The sequence below is a fragment of the Ictalurus punctatus genome, chromosome 2, assembly GCF_001660625.3.
Source record: "Ictalurus punctatus breed USDA103 chromosome 2, Coco_2.0, whole genome shotgun sequence".
Classification (NCBI taxonomy): domain Eukaryota; kingdom Metazoa; phylum Chordata; class Actinopteri; order Siluriformes; family Ictaluridae; genus Ictalurus; species Ictalurus punctatus.
Genome location: NC_030417.2, coordinates 12733014 through 12751232, shown reverse-complemented (window position 1 = coordinate 12751232; position 18219 = coordinate 12733014). Strand labels below are relative to the sequence as shown.

At 42.7% G+C, this 18219-nt stretch overlaps 1 protein-coding gene across 2 annotated transcripts; it reads right to left on the bottom strand.

Moving 5' to 3' along the window:
• Positions 1-113: 113 nt before the first annotated feature.
• Positions 114-17317, bottom strand: carm1 (coactivator-associated arginine methyltransferase 1). Of its 2 annotated transcripts, none has more exons than XM_017483420.3 (16): positions 17101-17317; positions 11909-12034; positions 10936-11042; positions 10311-10415; positions 9366-9476; positions 9073-9250; positions 8892-8982; positions 7171-7252; positions 3010-3095; positions 2791-2880; positions 2560-2697; positions 2375-2464; positions 2120-2232; positions 1889-1969; positions 1183-1251; positions 114-996 (listed from the first exon to the last, which is right to left on the bottom strand). In XM_017483420.3, the coding sequence occupies exons 1-16, from the start codon at positions 17240-17242 to the stop codon at positions 860-862; spliced, it is 1746 nt and encodes a 581-aa protein (XP_017338909.1). In that variant the 5' UTR covers positions 17243-17317; the 3' UTR covers positions 114-859.
• Between the last annotated feature and the right edge of the window lie 902 nt (positions 17318-18219).

Genomic DNA, 18219 nt, shown 5'->3' with positions numbered 1-18219 from the left:
CAAATGCTCATTAGCTCAATATATGGTTAGTTTTTGCTAACCTCACTGTGCAGATCTCGAGGGGAAACAGCTAGCTGTGCACATCTGGGGCTGAACTATGTTTAAAAAAAAAAAAAAAAAAAGTTGCTCCAGAATGGAATGAGCTACAAGACTATCTATCTACACTATGTTTTCTACAGGCAATGATAGTTCCTGAAAGTTCCTGGAAGCCAGAGAGGAAATCCAGCTGCATTGCAAATGTTTAGAAAGGTCAAGGTGGCTGAGACTAGATTTATGCCAATAGTTGATATTGTTGAATAGTTTGACATGGATGCAGAGAAAGCGGAACAAAATAGAAAAGAAAAAGAAAAAAAGACGACCCAGGAACAGCAAGACAGCCCTGCCATAAATCTCAGGTTCATTACAAACGGTCCATCACTGACTTTTCATTGAGTGTCTCTTGTATGAACATACATCTGATAAGTATTTACTTTTTTTTCTTTTTTTTTTTTTTTTTTAAAACTGTTCTGCAAAGAACATTCCGTCAAATCCCAAAGCTCAAGACAGTCCACTGCCTCCTTGTGGTTGATCCTGGAACTGCACTACTGTGAAGGAGGAGGAGAGTGACACACCTCCGGCTGTCCGAGACAGCGCAAAGGCTGGCATTGTGGGGGGGACGGGGACGGAAATAGACAGAGAAAAAGGTTTTATATATATTTATATATGAATATACATCAAGAGGAGAGAGAGAGAGAAAGAGAGAGCGAGATGGGGGAGGGTGACAGTCAGATGCTGCAGCACTGGATTTGGTAATCTGGTTTAGGCTGTGGTCAGTTTGGGAGGCTGGACATGCAAAGGGGAGGGGAAGCAGGGAGGCGCCTTAGCTCCCATAATGCATTGTGTTGCTGGGGATGGCCATGGGTGAGGCCATTGAGATGGCAGGACCTCCCATGGTGAACTGGTTAGTGACGGGATAGTGGGTGCTGCTGCTGGTCGGACCCTGCTGGGTTGTAGCTCCTGTGGAGGGCAGGGAAACAGAATGCAACAATAATCTCACTATTACCATAACAATTAACCACTGTTCTGGTCAGTGGAAATTCTATGGCTAAACAGGAACCGTTGGCACCTTTAAAATAGAACAGTATGTAAGGATGATGTACACAGCAGATCTGTTCAGAGAGTTCAAAAAAAGAACAAACGTACCCTGGACAATTCCTGTGCTCATGATCGAGCCCATTCTGGAGTGAGTGTGGTTCACAATCCCCGTGTTCACTGTGAAAAGAGACAAACATACACTTAAAGCCTCCCTTTAAAAAAAAGATTTGTTTTTTTTGTGTGTGCACCATAATGCACTACTTGTCATAAAACTACAAGGGACTTTATAATTGTTTTGTTGTCCCAGAAGTGCCAACAAGAAAATATTAGCAGCTAGAAAAGAAAACCAGAAACTATTTGACTAGAAGCCTCTTTATTGTGGCAAATAAATAAATAAATAAATAAATAGGCATGACTATACTTTTTTACTTAACTTTAACTAACATTGCCTCCATTTTTTTTTTTTTTTTTTTTTTTTTTTTTTTTTAACAACCAAAGAGACCAGGCCCTACCCACTTGGTTTCTATTGGCTTGCAATTTCATGAATTCTTAGCTTTTCTGCCAGACAAATCTAAATTGTGTGTGGTCTGAATGCTGCTTTTTTCCTGATAAATCAGCGTAGTTTTCAAGTGCTGCCCGTACCCCATAGAAAGGAATCAAAAAAGTGTAAATGCTATGTTATGGCAAGACATAAATGTTGGCACCTCTGCAATCCATAACAGATGTCTGACTGTCTGTGGGATTTTAAGGTGTGTGTGTGCACGTGTGTGTATGTAGTGTGCGTGCATATCCGTACGTGCATGCGTGTCTGTACCAAGGGGGATGAGGTTGTTGTGGGAAACTGTAGAGCCACTGCCACCAATGACAGTGCTGAGGTCATAAGCTGTCGGCATTCCTGAGAAAAAGACAAGACAGTAAAACACGGAAAAATAGAAATGGATAAGGGACCAAATAAAATAAAAAGAGAGTCTGCAAAGTCATGATCTGGAGTACAAACATTACCTACATGTTAAGCACAGTGGGCTTCACACAGATCAGAATTTACCTGATACAGCCATGCCTTGACTCATGCTATAGGCCCCCCCAGTGTTCCACATGTTCTCAGAGGGTGAGGTGTAGTGTGAGCCAGGAGGAGGGTTAGGGGTGGTGCCTGTGTACCTATACAAACATACAGAACACACAAAGATGAGATGATGTTTCCTGCTTCAAGAGGTCTGTTTAAACCCGCTTATAAACAAACACGAGTCGTGAACATACCTCAATCAGCAATAAACATCCAGTTAAAATGACGCAAACTCACCTGAAAAAGGGGTTCTTCAGGTCCAGGAGGTTGCTGGACTTGGAGCCAGTCTGGTCAACTTGAGCAACAATACTGATGTCATAGCTTTGCCTAGACCAAGGAAATGTTGTTAATTAAACTCTAAAATAAACCTACTTCCTGGGAAATGGGGAACTAGGAGTAAATGTTAAATAAAGTGTTGCAACCTCTTGTTGGCGATGAGCAAGGCCGTGCCTGACATGGTGTCTCCTGCTTTGGCAAAGAGTGGCGACTGCAGCAGACAGCGCACCTGATACCAATGAGTCAGGGGCTCAGTGGGTGCCGTGGAGAGCCACACGGTCATCCTGCAAGAACAAAAAATGGCAAAAAAAAATTCCAGGCTGCACTCAGTTTGTTCGAATAAGCCTTAGAGAAATGTTATAGCACACAGAACTTACACAGATCCCATAAACGCAACATCGAACCAGAAAGCCAGGCCGTGCACCAACCCCGAGTGCATCATGTGGAACTTAAAGGGGATCTCTATCCTGGAGGGGAAGGAAAAAACAGAAAAGAAAAAAAACATCATTCAAGAACCCATTTACACCTTGAGTATGAAACCAAGTGACATAATTGAATGATAAACCAGTACAAAATCAGCATTAGAAACACCATACTTATAAAGGTCTTCCTCTTTAGCTTCTAAAAAGTTCACTGTGTATTTCACAGATTTGGCCATCAAGATTCGGATGTCAAATGTGTCCTGAAGAAAAAAAAAAGAAAAAAAAAACACAAGAAAACAAAGCACTAAGCATTATGCAGAATATAAGGAGCAAGAAGTGCAAAGGTGCTGACGGTTACAGCTCGTAAACTTTTGCTCCTAGTAAATTGAATACAATTTGATTTATTTAGCGCTTTTAACCAAGGAAATTGTCACAATGTTGCTTCACAGAAAGTTAGATCCCTAATGAGCAAGCCAAAAAACTGAGACATGAGGAAGAAACATAGACTCAAAAAGAGAACCCACCCTCTTCTGTGAGATGATGAGTCATCACACTTCCATAACAGTATGCTAAAAAAATCCAACAGAACTGAGTGTGTTCAAAGTATCTTCAGAATCAGAATCAGCTTTATTGCTTTATTTAGGAAAATAACAAAAAAAAGACAGTACATTAGTGCAGGATGTGCAAAAGTGGTCCAGTGCAAATGCTCACAGTTGAAGTAGGAAGAGTATGTGTGCGTTAATGTAACGCATATGAAACAACAATGTGGGGTTGTTTGTTAATGTAACGTGTAAATGTCCATGGAGGTGGATAAGAGACCATGGTGGGTCCTGGATATTGTTAATGAGGCCAGTTGACGATGGAAAGAAACTGTTGTGGCATGAGCTTTTGTTCTTGATGGACCGCAGCCTCCTCCTGGAGGGGAGTGCCTCGAAAAGTTTGAGTCCAGAATGAGAGGTCACAGCCACAATTTTAACTACCTGCTTCAGGGTCCTGGAAGTGTACAGGTCATCACCTTCCCAGCAGAGTGAATGTCATGCTGCAGTCTGTCCTTGGCAGTGGCAGCAGCGTACCAGATGGTGATGGAGGAGGTGAGTATGGACTCAATGATGGAGGTGTAGAAGTGCACCATCATTGTCTTTGATGGGTTGAACTTCATCAGCTGCTGCAGAAAGTACACCCTCTGGTGTACAGTTCCTACTTGAGGTCCTGAGTGATTATGGTTCACAGGAAGCGGAAGGAGTCCACAGTATCGACTGGGGAGTCACACAGGATGATGGGGCAGGTGGAGCTGGGTTCTTCCTGAAGTCTACCACCATCTCCACTGTTTTCCCAGCGTTGAGCTCCAGGTTGTTCTGACTGCACCCGGTCACCAGATGGTCAATCTCCCACCTGTAGGCAGACTCATCCCTCTCAGAGAGGAGCCCAATGAGGGTGGTGTTGTCCGCAAACTTCAGCAGTTTGATGGACTGGTGACTGGAGGTGCAGCTGTTGGTGTAGAGAGAGAAGAGTAGAGGAGAAAGAACACAGCCTTGGGGGGGAACCAGTACTGATGGTCTGGGAGTCAGAGACATGTTTTCACAGTCTCACATGCTGCCTCCTGTCAGACAGGAAGTCTTTGATCCACCTGCAGGTAGAATCAGGCACACTCGGCTGGGAGAGCTTGTCCTGTAGCAGAGCCGGGATGACTGTTTTGAAAGCACAGCTGAAATCCACAAACAGGATCCTGGTAGGTTCCATAGGTTTCTGAGGAGTCCAGGTGCTGGAGGATGAAGAGGAGGGCCATGTTAACTGCATCATCACAGACCTATTGGCTCTGTAGGCAAACTGCAGAGGGTCCAAGAGAGGGTCTGTGGTGGATTTGAGGTGGGACAGCATGAGGCACTCAAAGGACTTCATTACCACAGATGTCAGAGCGACAGGTCTGTAGTCATTAAGTTCTGTGATCCTGTTTTTTTTTGGGACAGGGATGATAGTGGAGGTCTTGAAGCAGGTTGGCACATGGCATATCAGTGCCAGACAGACAGCTGATCAGCACAGTACTTCAGGGTGGATGGAGAGACAGTCTGGTCCAGCTGCTTTGCGGGGGTTCTGTCTCTTGAAGACTCTGTTAACATCACTCTCCAGGACGGAGAGGGTTGTACTTGTGGTGGAGAAGGAAAGGGTAGGAGCCGTTGAGTTGTGCAGCTGTGGAGAGGCCCAAGCCCCTTCTGTGCTGGAGGTGGTGAAGCTGGTGGGCTGGGGCTGAAGCTGATGGCTGTTGTCAGGACTGTCCCATTGTCTTTCAAAGCGACAGTAAAACCTGTTGGCCAGACACAAGTCACTAGTAGAGTGGGGGGCTTTAGGTTTGCAGTTTGTGATTTGTCTGAGCCCTTTCCAGATAGAAAGAGCATCATTGGCTGATAACTGCTGTTTCTCAGTACAGCGGTTTAGTTCCCTCATCGCCTTGGTAAACTTGTACTTTGACTCTTTAAACCCGATTCTGTCCCCACTCTTAAACGCAACTTCCTTCTCCAGCCTTAGCTGTCTGTGAACCAGGGTTCATCATTGTTGTAACTCATCCTGCTGCATGACGGTACACAGCTATTCTCACAGAAGCTTATGTATGATTTCACAGCCTCCGTGTATTCATTCACACTGTTGGTAGTGATCCTGAATACATCCCAATCAATACAGTCCAAGCTTGCCTGAAGATCCTCCACAGCCTCCCTGGTCCACTGCTTTGATGTCCTCACATAAGGTTTGGAGAGCTTTCATTTCTGCTTGTAAGCAGGAATCAGATGGACCATGACGTGGTCAGTGTCCCAGTGCAGCTCGTGGGACGACAGAAGAACTGCTTACTGTTGTGTAACAGTGACCCAGAAAGTTCTCATCTCTGGGTGGGCATTTAATAGACTGTCTGTATTTGGGAAGCTCATGTGTGAGATTACCTTTGTTAAAGTCACTAAGGACAATAACAAATGTGTCTGGGTATGTGCGCTCCACACACAGTATCTGCTCGGCGAGCATACGTTGCGCCTCCTGTACGCTGGCTTGCACGTATGTGACCCATATAGGCATACAAAAAAAAAGCTAACCATTCAGCACATTAAACTAATTCAGTAATAATTCAGCTTAGCTGTAATTATGAATGCATCTGAAACTGAATTCTGAATTAAACTCGATGTTGAGCAGTGGTGTCGCAGTGATTAAAGGCTCTGGGTTACTGATCAGAAGGTCAGGAGTTCAAGCCCCAGTAGTGCCAAGCTCCCACTGTTGGGCCCTTGGGCAAGGCCCTTAACCCTCAACTGCTCAGTTGTATAAAATGAGATAAAATGTTAGTCACTCTGGATAAGGGCGTCTGCCAAACGCCATAAATGTAAATGTAAAAATGTTGAGCTGCGTAAAAGATGATCTAGTTTTTCCCATTTAATGATGTAGGCATATAATAAAGTCAATCTTAATCCATTCACATTTATATATGATCGATTGCATGTCAGGAAATGCGAATGCCAGGTCAAATAAAATGGCTTGTTATAACCTATTTGGAAATGATTAATAAAACACCGTAAACATCTTAAATGACTTAAATTCGCCAACAGTGATGCAGCAGAGCAGTATACGTTTCTCTCAGGCGCGATAAATGTACATTATGTAAGATTAGTACATGTCTTTTTTTTCAAGATCAGGTCTCTGGATAAGTAGGTAAGGAGTTACATATTTGAATGTGTGTGTCTGGAAGCCCACACCCTGATTCCCACCCATGATCACAAAGCTCCACCCTTAGGATCTACAGTGGCCCGCAGAGTGTCTACACAATGACTAATGAGAGGCCCATCCAATTATAAACAAGATTGGAAGTCAGTTTTCCAAATGGGTTTTTTCAGCCACATAATACTTTTGTCCTGTGGTCATGCATTAAACCATTGTTGTTGTTTTTTTAAATCATGATTTCCATATTTTGCAGGTTATTTCTTTTAGAAATAGAAGAAAATCAATTATTGCACCTGTAAGATGACACTGTTGTACACAAATTGTACAGCTGATTTCCTCTAATCTGTAAAAATATGTTTTAAGTAAGTCTAAATAAATAGATTAATTTAAGCCTGTAATTCTTAAAACCAGAGTCAAAATGTCAGGCTCCCAAATACATCGTCCCATCGCCCAGGTCTGGTTCCTGTGACAACGCAGCAGCCGCTCCTACAGCAACACTGCTGAGAATGAGCATATGCCCGCATATGCGTACACCCACACACACTCCCTGTTCCAACTCTTCCTCCACCCATCATGCCTACATCTACAACTCGTATAATGCACATGCACACCCAGTCATAACATCTATAATACTCTGTTTACCACAATCGGCTGTCTGAAGTACTCGTCTACGGCAGCTCCCCTCAGTGCAGACAGATCCACCCCATGGAAAGATGGCTGGTACCTTAAAAAAAAAAAAAAAAAAAACACACACAGAATTTGAGAGAAAAAAAGTCTCCATTAATTGAATCCTAACCTCTTGGGCCACAATCTACCAATGCTTTTGCTGCATTTTCCTGCCCAGAGCACATCACGCCCTTTTGTCTTGACTTTAATCTGCTGCCTCATTGATCCTGTTGCTGTGTGCACTGTTCTCTATATTTGTTGTCCTGTAGTGGTGGCTCAGTGGTTAAAGGCTCTGGGTTCTGATCCTAAGGTCAGGAGTTCAAGCCCCAGCACTGCCAAGCTACCACTGTTGGGCCCTTGAGCAAGGCCCTTAACCCTCAACTGCTCAGTTGTATAAATGAGATAAATCTAAGTCGCTCTGGATAAGAACGTCTGCCAAATGCCATAAATGTAATGTAATGTGCAAACTCGCGCTTTATGCAGCCCTGTGTTCAGAGCCTTGTTAATGCCTACGAGTACATTCGCATACACAAACTGTAAACAGATTTCTTTCCCCCAGTGCTGCTAAAAGTAGTGAAGCCTAGCGAGTTTCCAGTATTGAAGTAGCGACACATCGTTTTATTTTATTATTAACCATACACGATACATCAAGTTGAAATCTCTTGTCCCGACTCGAGGTCACTGGATGCTGGCTTTCATTGTGGGCTAATTGCACACACTAATAAAGTCCTTCCAGCTCGCTCGGAGACAAGCCTTCTGAAGAAGTAGATATTTCGTTGTACATGCATAGATGTAGAAAAACAAAGGATTATCAGATAGGTGGGTGTGTACTGCTGAATACTGGGCTAAAAAGCAGGTGTCTGTAGGATATCGTATTGTGCTGTTTACCTTCAATAATCTATTAACTGCCAAAAGTGGATGGTTTTAAGGTTGCTTTTACACCTGTTAGCCCACAGTCAGAATTTCTGTTTGTATTAATATACTATAAACACGTTTATAAAGCATCCGAACGTATGCCATTTCTGCAGCACTACAGCTCTGACATTTGGCTGTTTGTGCCTCGCAGCTCAGTTTAGCAGTTTACACCTACAAACCATAATGCACAGCGTGTTCGAATCACTTCCTGCAGTCGGGTCAATTCAGAGTCAAACCAGTTTTCTCTTTGAACAGGACTGACACTACCTCACTCAGATGCTATTAGACTAGCTGGTTTGTTCTGAAACCCTGAGTGTGATGGCTGTATTCTCGCTTGCTTTAACCAAGCAAGGAGGAAAACGCACCAGGGCTCAAGTTTCAGAAAATCACAGAGTGACGTCAAGCACTTATCACCTGACCAATCAGTGGTAGCTCAGGCAGCACGCAAAAAAGAGCCATAATTGAGATTTGAGCGCCAGTGGAAACAGACTGGTTAATAAGCGTTTATACACAGCAGTATTACATGACAAATTAGATATTTCAATATTGCACTGTATCTAGCCATAACAACTTTGCTAGTGTTATGATGTTCATGGATGTCTGAGGTCAGTCACATATTAGGGTTAAGTGCAGCTGCATTGTAGTACAGTATTGTAGCGTACAGGAATATCTCTCAAGTTAAGGCAAATACCCTCTCTAGGATAAGCCTTAGGATAAATGCTAAAATCACACTCTATGCTGTACCATGATTCAGATTTATGATGTCCACTAAAAATGCTCACCAGAAGTTGGCTTTGGTGAACTGCTCCATGTAAAGCTGCTCATCTGTAAAAGGAGCGAGGTGGACATCGCCAATGGTGGGGAACATTTTACCTTAAAATGCAAATCGAAAACAACATGTCAGCAATTTACAGGAAACGGTCCAACACCCTGAGCCTGAAAACACACACCCTCACTACTAACCATTCGGTTTTAGGAATTTCTTGGCATGCAAGTAGCTCTCCAGCATCCTCTCATTAAACAGCATGTAGCCCATGGGCTCGGAGATGATGATGTCCACCTGCTCAGGTAGGGTGACCTCCTCCACCTTTCCTGGGATTACTATCACGCGCTCGGTCAACCTGTTACTGTTCACCAAAACCTAGACAGCACACACACACACACACACACATCCATTAAATGCTTGCATGAAGATACTGAGTTACTGTGTTAAAATGACATACAGACTGAACAGAAGAGTGTGTAAAGAGTTGCACCTCTGCGTGCTGAGCCATGGTGCTGGCTTCCACAGCATACACCTTACGTGCACCAGCCTGAGCTGCGAAAAATGACAGGATCCCTGAGCCACATCCTACATCCAACACCACCTACAGATAGAGGATCAGAGGGTCGGGGGGAAGGGGGGGGGGTTTGAACAGCAGGGTAAAATGGCTGCATCCAAATCACAAGATTAATCCAGTATTAAAGCTTTCATTCCTCCTGCGGAAATAAGCAGGGATTTCAGAACACTGGTTCTTTTGTGAACACGCACCACAGAGAACTTCATCACGTTCATAACTGAAAAGTGGCATTTTAAAGAACAATGGCTGCAAGTCTAATGCAATTTTTCAGCACGAACAGCAGCTCGGCATCAATGCGGAACAAAATGAGAAGAGGCAACAGAATAAATAGAGATTGCGTAAGAGAACATCAGTGGAGCCACTTAAGTAAACTAAAGTAATGTGGCCGCCACACCTCAACGGCAAACTAATATTCAGTCAGTGCTGCTTGGCAAGAAAAACGAGATACGCGTTTAAAAAAGGAAATAATCTCAAACTTCAGCTTCGCCTCAGAGAAAGAAAGGAAGATTATGTATAGTACAAAATCACAAGCAGAGACGATCATTATTATTCAGCAAATCATAACTCTGCTTGCAGGATGTATTTTTTGTTTTCCTCACCATTCTGTGTATATTCTGAAAAACGCAAAGCAGCAACCCATTTGGTACCAACAACCATGCCACGTTTAAAGTCACAGAGATCACATTCCTCCCCCCCATTCTGATATTTGATGTGAACATTACCTGAACCTGTATCGGCATGATACTGCCACGTGATTGGCGGATTAGAGAACTGAATGAACGTGCAGGTGTTCCTAATAAAGTGGACAGTGAGTGTGCATGAGCATATTAGGAAGAACAGTGCAAACTGTGGAAAAAACACCTTGTCCTTGAAGTCGGTATGGTTCTGGAGAATGGCCCGTTGATAAGTTCCAGTTCGAACATAGTCCTGCATCATGTTCTGCTGCTGAGAGAGGTAGCCATAGAACTGCAGGACAACAGAAAATGGAGGAAAGGGACATTTTAGTACACTTTTTAAAACTGGTCACAGCAACACGTGTAAAAGAACACCGTTCTACTTGAAGCATAATGCTAGGCCTTATCAAATAAAAAATGTAGAAAAACACAGAATCATGTACAGTTTTAATAAACAAAATATGCCAATCATGTTCCTGTATAAATTTTACTTCTGTTTTTTTTTAATCTTCTGTGTGTTTAAGTTCACATGGGATTTTTTGTTAGGATATGCATCATGGACTCCATAAAGTACCGTAAGCAAATCTGTCTGCCTTTACCAAAGCTACAATTTGGTCACGGTTGACTCTTAAAGCAAGATATCTTTTTGATAAGGTTTTGTTTTATTCAGGTGAACTGTAGAGTTTCAGTGTAATTAGCCAGAAGGACATTTTTTCATTACCCGTTCTTAGCAAGGGTGCCAGGAATTTACGCTAAAGCACATAATCACACGCCCACAAACCCAGTCTCCCGAACACCGGGCATGAACACACCTGAAAGTACTGTACAGCCGATGACTCTTCTGTCCTCTCGCTGAATACCGAGTGCTCGTTCAAATGGCCACGGCAGTTCTTCAGCAGATTGTAGAACGAGGAGAAATCTGCAATTGACCGAAGCAGCAGCAGCAAGGTTAAGAGACGACGACAACTGCAAACACACCATACGGCCTAATGTTTGTGGACACCTGACTATCAAACCCGTATGTCCTTGTACAATATCCCGTTCTGGATTTAGTCCAGCCCTTTCGCGGTTATAATTAGCGGCACTCTTCTGGGAAGGCTTTGGAGCGTGGCTTTTTTTTCCCCCCGATTTTGTGATAATGCGTTAGTGAGGTCAGGGACTGAAGGTTGGGTGAGGAGGTCTGGGGTGCAGTCAGCTTTCCAGTTCATCCCAAAGGTGGTCAGTGGGCTTGAAGTCAGGGCTATGTACAGGACACTCGAGTTCTTCCACACCAACCTTGGCAGACCATTTCTTAATGGAGCTTGTTTTGAGCACAAGGGTATTGCCGTCCTGGAACAGGTTTGGGCTCCTTAGATCCAGTGAAAGGAATTCATAATGTTAAAACATACAAAGACATCCTATACAACGGTGTGCTTCAAATGATGAACAGTTTGGGGAGAAAACTGTTACACACATGGGTGTGATGGTCAGATGTCCGCAAACATTTGGCCATATAGAGTATATTTTATTCCTAGTTTTAACAGCACCTGGATAAACTAACTGCAGTTTGATGCAAGTTACAGAGCTTCACATTAAACCTACTCAGATCAAGTCACTATTCAAGCATGCTTATAGCTGTAATTACTAACAATAGCTGACTGCATTGTTGCGTACTCGCACGTATGCATCCTAATGCGACATTTCTAGTGGGTTGATCATTTCCACAGAAAGCTTCAGGAAAAGACACTTTTTTTTTCTCTTTGTTTTTTGGGCTGTGTGTAGGCCAGCAGATTGAGAGAGGGTTACCTGTGGGGGAGGCGAACTGCAGAAGCACACTGTTACAGCCCAGCGTTAAGATGAAGGACTGCTTCCCCACACGACTGCACTCTGTCTCCCGTGACACCGAACACTTAAACACGCTAGCCTCCTCATCTGCAGAAAGAACATACATTACACTGTCAAAACATATCCATTATATTATGTCAGGGGCCAAACTCTCCCAGACCAAGCACTGTGTCACTAACCCCTTAGCCAGCCCAGCAATCTATCACAGACTTTTTTTTAAAACTTCGCACACACTCATATTCATACGCCGAGTTCTCAGACACTCGTCTCCCTGGTCCCTCGCTCGATTCGTACCAGTTTTCCAATAGTGTGAGCTTTGCGTTAAAATGCGCTTCAAGAAAATAAAACATACTCGGACGCTTGAGTTAAAAAAAAAAAAAAAAAAAAAAAAAAAACACAGATTCGTAGCTGATCCAGGATTAAACCTGATGCTAAACCAGATTACCTAATGCTATTGATAGCTCACATCAACATACTGATCCAAGTCCTGTACTTTAAAAGGCACGGGTAGATGTACGTCTGGAGAAGGATGGCTTTGAGGTCTCAAAACCACTTCTGGAATGTGTAAGTAAAAATAAAAACTTGACACTGAGTAATTATTTAAAATCAGGTTTTGGTAGGAGTGTGAACTGGTAAATGTTTTCAAAAGACAATTACTGCGCCCAAAAAAAAAAAAACACAACCGCACACACAAAGGTAAGTGTTAACAGCTTTATTTCTGCCAGAGATTTCCACTTCTGCATTTAAAGCACATCATGTGTATCTATTTCTCCATTTCAAACCCAATCTGCTAACAGATTTATAGTTGCAGCCCAAAGCAAAACTAAACCTAATTTTTTTTTTTTATGCCTGCAGAGTTGCTTTATTTGGTGTCTGCGTATTACTTAGCTACAAAGCATGCATCAACGTGGACAAAATTACTCCCTCAGACACTCAGAACAAGCGGAAACCGTGTCTGGGGTTTTTGGTTCACAGTTCTGTCGTTAATAATGCTCTCCTACTATAAATAAATCACTAGCCAGACCCAATAATATCTTATGTGCAATGCAAGAACAGAACACTGTAGCCACAATGTTGGTTAACAACTTGCTGACTTTGTGTTGAAGGGACATACATACACAATGTGCTACATTACAAACTAGAAGCGGATATTAATAATTTCCCTTCATCTGTATTAATGCACTTTAAAAGGTGCAATAGTCGATTTTATTTTTACTTACTTATATGTACAAATAACCATGAAAGATATGTAGAACGTGAATAAACAAAATAATGCATTAAACTGTGGCCTTAAGTGTATTAAGTTACATAGAAAACCTGTTGGGGAAAACCGGCTGCTTGTTCGTGTTTGGATGTGCCTCCTGTCCGTCATTTTATAGACACTATACAGGCCAATGCAGATCTGGGGGCGGGGTTTCATGAATATGGGTGCCAATCATTCACATGTCAAGCCCACCCAACCGTTAGGGACTTAATCAAGAAGAAGAAGAAGAAGAAAGGAAGAAGAAAAAAAAAAAAAAAGAGTAATCTTACCAGATGTACCTTTAACTAGCTAACCAGCTATATGTTGCTACATTATGTAAGCTATTGTAAACTATTTTTTAGCCTAGTCAGTTCCTGAGCAGCCAAAACGTGACACTGGAGTTTTTACTTGCCTGGTGGTCTAGCTAATGAATTTATCATTTGTCCATTTGTTCTTAGAGAGGCCATCAGCTTTAGAGACACAGAACCAGTAGTAAGGGGAAAAAAAATTCTCTCTCAGACACAAAGGTGTTCATTCAACTATTCAAGAAACGTCACTTTGTCAATGAAATCACAGGTTTATATTAACGTGCTCGTTATAACGGGTTATCATTTCTATAGTAATAGCTCATTCACAGGAACTTGTACATCAGATGATCTACAGCTAAAAATAATAATAATAATAATAATAAAGAGAGAGAGACTAAAAGAGGCAGGTGATAGAACTTTGTAGTGACAGGTTTGTAGCTTCTGTAACGCAAGTGAGTCATTAATAATTAATACATTTTGTAATTGCTGTCATTTAGGCTGTGGTGTGATTGGGAAAGAATCAACTTTGGGATGGGAAAAGTAACTCCACTTTGTGTCTGGCTTCATCACACCACCTCGCCCTTGACCATTCTCCTAGAAGAGCACACCCAAGCATTTTATTCCTTACTGAATCGGATCAGATTAAGAGTTACCAATCAGAGTTGAGAATTCCCAACTATCACTATAGTAGGTACAGACTAACAGCCAATTAAAAACAAGGATGCAGAACCACGATACTTTCCTGAAATTACCTCATTGACTTTGTTTCTATCTGGATCAGCTGTGTTGATGTTTTTCTTTGTCCTCCACTAAGAAAATCGTGGCCAAATTACCCCCCCCCAATCAAAGTCAGTGGTCTTCTGATCATTTTATAATTTATGTTGTGAATTAAGTGTCATCACATGGTGCGTGTGATGCAAACATCCCGGTTCATAGTTAATAAGCCCTATTCATACTGGATAAGTTTATATCAGACCTACGTCCGTAGTAAAAAAATAATAATAATAATTTAATTTTTCTTTTTTTTTTTTTTTTTTTTAAAACGCCTCCTCTGTGATGCAACTCTCGCACCTGGACAGCAATAAAATGAGCACAGGAGAAGTGTATTTCTAGCTTATTGCATTTTCTACGCACCAGGACGTTCATAGAAAAGTAAAGAAGAGACACCGGCATGTGTGTCATTTGTGGGCGAATCAAGGATTCAGCAACCAAAAACAATTTTAAACACAAGGCATACGAGAAGCATCCGTCAACTCTAAAACAAACAAAATGGTGGATGATGTGCCTGCTGTCCTTTTTGACAGCTCTGTTAAAGATCAACATACACTTTGATCAGACAAATGGCAAGTTTGGCGAAAAACAGTAGGTAATTCGACATGCGATTTTCTTAGAGGATGGAGAAAAAAAAGCAGACATGGCCAACACGGATGGAAATAAAATCATAGAGGAGCGCATGTGAAACAGGAAATTACCCCAGAACGCCATGTAAACTGAATCCTGTCCAGATAAGGTTACACAACCTACTAGAAACTAGAGGTCAACCAAGTGATCGGTTCTGCTGATTAATCGGCACCGATAAAAATTCTAACCGACAGCATTTCCCGGGTTGCGTACGTCACGCGAGCGGCAGAGAAGGGTCCGCTGTTAGTATACAGGACGAGGGTGGCCTCCAGAAGCAAAATAAAAACTAACTATCACGAACAAATTTTGTTGTGTTATTGGAAGTGTTTAAGTCATTTTGGACGTCTCTATTTTTATTTGTCATTCGGACTGTTACTTTTTGGTTCAGTTTGAATGTACATCTTCTATCTAATTTCATATTTACTAACAGTGTTATATATATATATATATATATATATATATATATATATATATATATATATATATATATATATATATATATATATTATTATTATTATTATTATTTTAAACCGTACAGTACATTTTCAAGGTACAGCCAGTAGCGTTTATTTTTATAATAAAGTTCAGCAACATTTTACTTTAAGTGCTAGGGTTTCATTCAGTATCGACTTTAAAAACTCTCTGTGGATTCATCTGTTATGGGCAGGTAGGTACTGGCCAACTTAGTTATTGGGAAAAATAACTATCGGTCGACCTCTACTATTCCTAAAATTTTCCTTTGGTAATTTTTATTGTTGTACGGATGTGAGAGTTTAACACTGACTGAGGAGACCTGTTTAACAAAGAAAGAAAAAAGTTATTACAGAGGTCGGTCTGGTAAACCAATCCGGTCCGAATAGGGCTATTGGTGCTTTTTAACTCTCCAGTGTGTTCTGGGAAGGAAAAACAGACTTCAGTTGTGATACTGTGGTGCAGATGTTAGAGGTTAAACATTAAATCTTGGTCACTGCACCATTTTCTCACTCTCTTCTTCTCAGGAGCATCAGTTGGTGTGAACAAAGCGGCTGTGCTGAATGAACAGGCGGCCGGAGGGAGGCGGAGAGCCGCTATTGTTCCGTACAGAACAAAGATGAATACCTAAACACTGCAGGGAAGGAAACACAGAGCCAGCTTGCTCAACTCCAGCAGCAGAAGTAACGCTAAACTCTTTTCTACTACGTGAGAAGTCTTTAATAACCGCCGGTGCGCTGCGCGTGAGGGCACGAGCGCCATCAATCAAGCTTCAAAACAAAACACCGCGCGTGGAGCAGTCGGCAGGCAGGCGCGTGATTAGCTGGAGCGCTGTCAGTGAATATGAACACAAAGCCCGCACCTAAACACAAGAAAATACCCACCATTCTTTTAAAGTCGTTTATTTATTTACGCGCTTTAAAAGCAAAACACCAGCAAACACGTCTGGATAACTTTCTAACTAGGCGCGAATCTACATCAAAAAGCTAGCTAGCTGCGTTTTTTTTTTTTTTTTTACCACCATACCCGTATCCCGATAAACCCCGCCTCCTGAAGGAGGGCCTTGCTGCTGATATCTCACTTCCCGCGCTTTGATTGGCTCGTACAGCGCGCCCTGATGGAATCATCCGCTTACGTCGGCCAATCGCAGAGCAAAAGGCGTGATTTGTCGGAAAACAGGTGGGAGGAAAATACGTGTATAGATAGCTACCGCTACCTAGCCGGTCAACAACTTGCAGTATTGTTGTCCAAGACAAAGTTAACCCCAAGTTGCGATTTTGATCAGTGTTACTCAAAATACATTACTTCAGGCTTAATTTGGATGTAAACTGAACTTTTGAGACTTTGACAGTGAATATTAGTTAGCTAACTATAAGCAGCGTAATAAATAGCTAGCCCAGTTTATTACACTGTAAGTGACCCGGAGGAGAGCTAGAGCAGGAGCGTGGCGTGATAGGTAAATAAACACAAGCGTGTCTAATAGCGTCGCGCGCGCGCGCACACACACACACAGTGTAGAAGCCGAAACAGTAGCCGAGTCGGTGTTAAATGCCGGTAGGTGCCCTTCAGCAGGCAGTAACACGTGTAGTCAGGCTAAGCAGAGGAAGAATAGGAGCAGCGCGGCGGTGTTCCCACTCGCCTGGAGCTGTTAGCACGCTAGGCTAACGTGGCTAGCTAAGGCCGGCCCGGACACAAAGGCTAAAAAAAAAAAAAAGCAGCTATGTACTCACTGTTCGAGAGGTTTAGAAGCGCCGCGTCCGGCGTGGCCTTCACCTCCAGCCGCAAGGGCTGCTGCTCGGAATGCCGCTGGATGTCTCCGTTGGCGTCCCCAATAGAGAGGAGCCGCACGCCGGGAAACACGGACACCGCCATCTTCGAGCTCGCGCAGAGTGACAGCAGCTCGGAGCAGCGCGCCACATCCAACCGCGCGGAGAAAACGGGCCTGACTCCCTACTGCCCCCTAACGACCACACCACAGCATCTACACCAGTACACTATAAACCAGGGGTTCCCAAACTTTTCCAGGGCAAGGCCCCCAAAATGGCATTAGCATATGACCGAGGCCCCCTTTTGCAAGATGTCTTTAAAACACATTAAAATACAGACTTCTGAATATATCCCCCTTTTTTATTATTAATAATTACATCTTACATTATATTAGGAATTGATTGTGTGTGTGTGTGGTTATCTGAGAGTGAGAATTTATTTTTCACACCAAATTGTTGAGGCCCGCCGGGCGCCCCCTTGTGGCCCCCACTTTGAAAACCACTGCTATAAGCCACTTTTCCACCACACGGTTCGACTCGGCTCGCTTTATTTTTCTGAGCTTGTTTTTCCACTGCAGTTTGCCGCCGCCTTCACCTCACCTTCACACAGGAATAATGTTGTACTATCGAAGCCCTATATAAATACACGATCAGGCCATATACCAAACGACGTTCACACTGTCCACCGTCCCTGAAAGAGGACTCAGATCCTTAGCAGTGATTGTTGCTTTTTGGGTCCTAGTCCTCTTGCAATGCTGTGCCTTGTGGGAACAGCAATACTGTGCAAGATGGCTGACCCTAAAAATATGCTAATTTTCCTGTACAACATGTTTTTAAAATTACAAAAGAGAAATAGAGGGCTTATTGACATATTGATAAGGATGACATATATTTTTAGGCCAACCCGGAAGTTAGCGTCGCCCCGGTTCCCTCGACAAAAAGCCTATAGGATTTTTCCATTGGCTTTTGGATTATTGCAGAAACTATGCTCTGTGTCCAGTAAAAGCTTATGATTCTTACACATTTTGTTCATCAAGATAATCTGCACAAATGAACACAACTTTTATGAATTTTGAAGCCTAT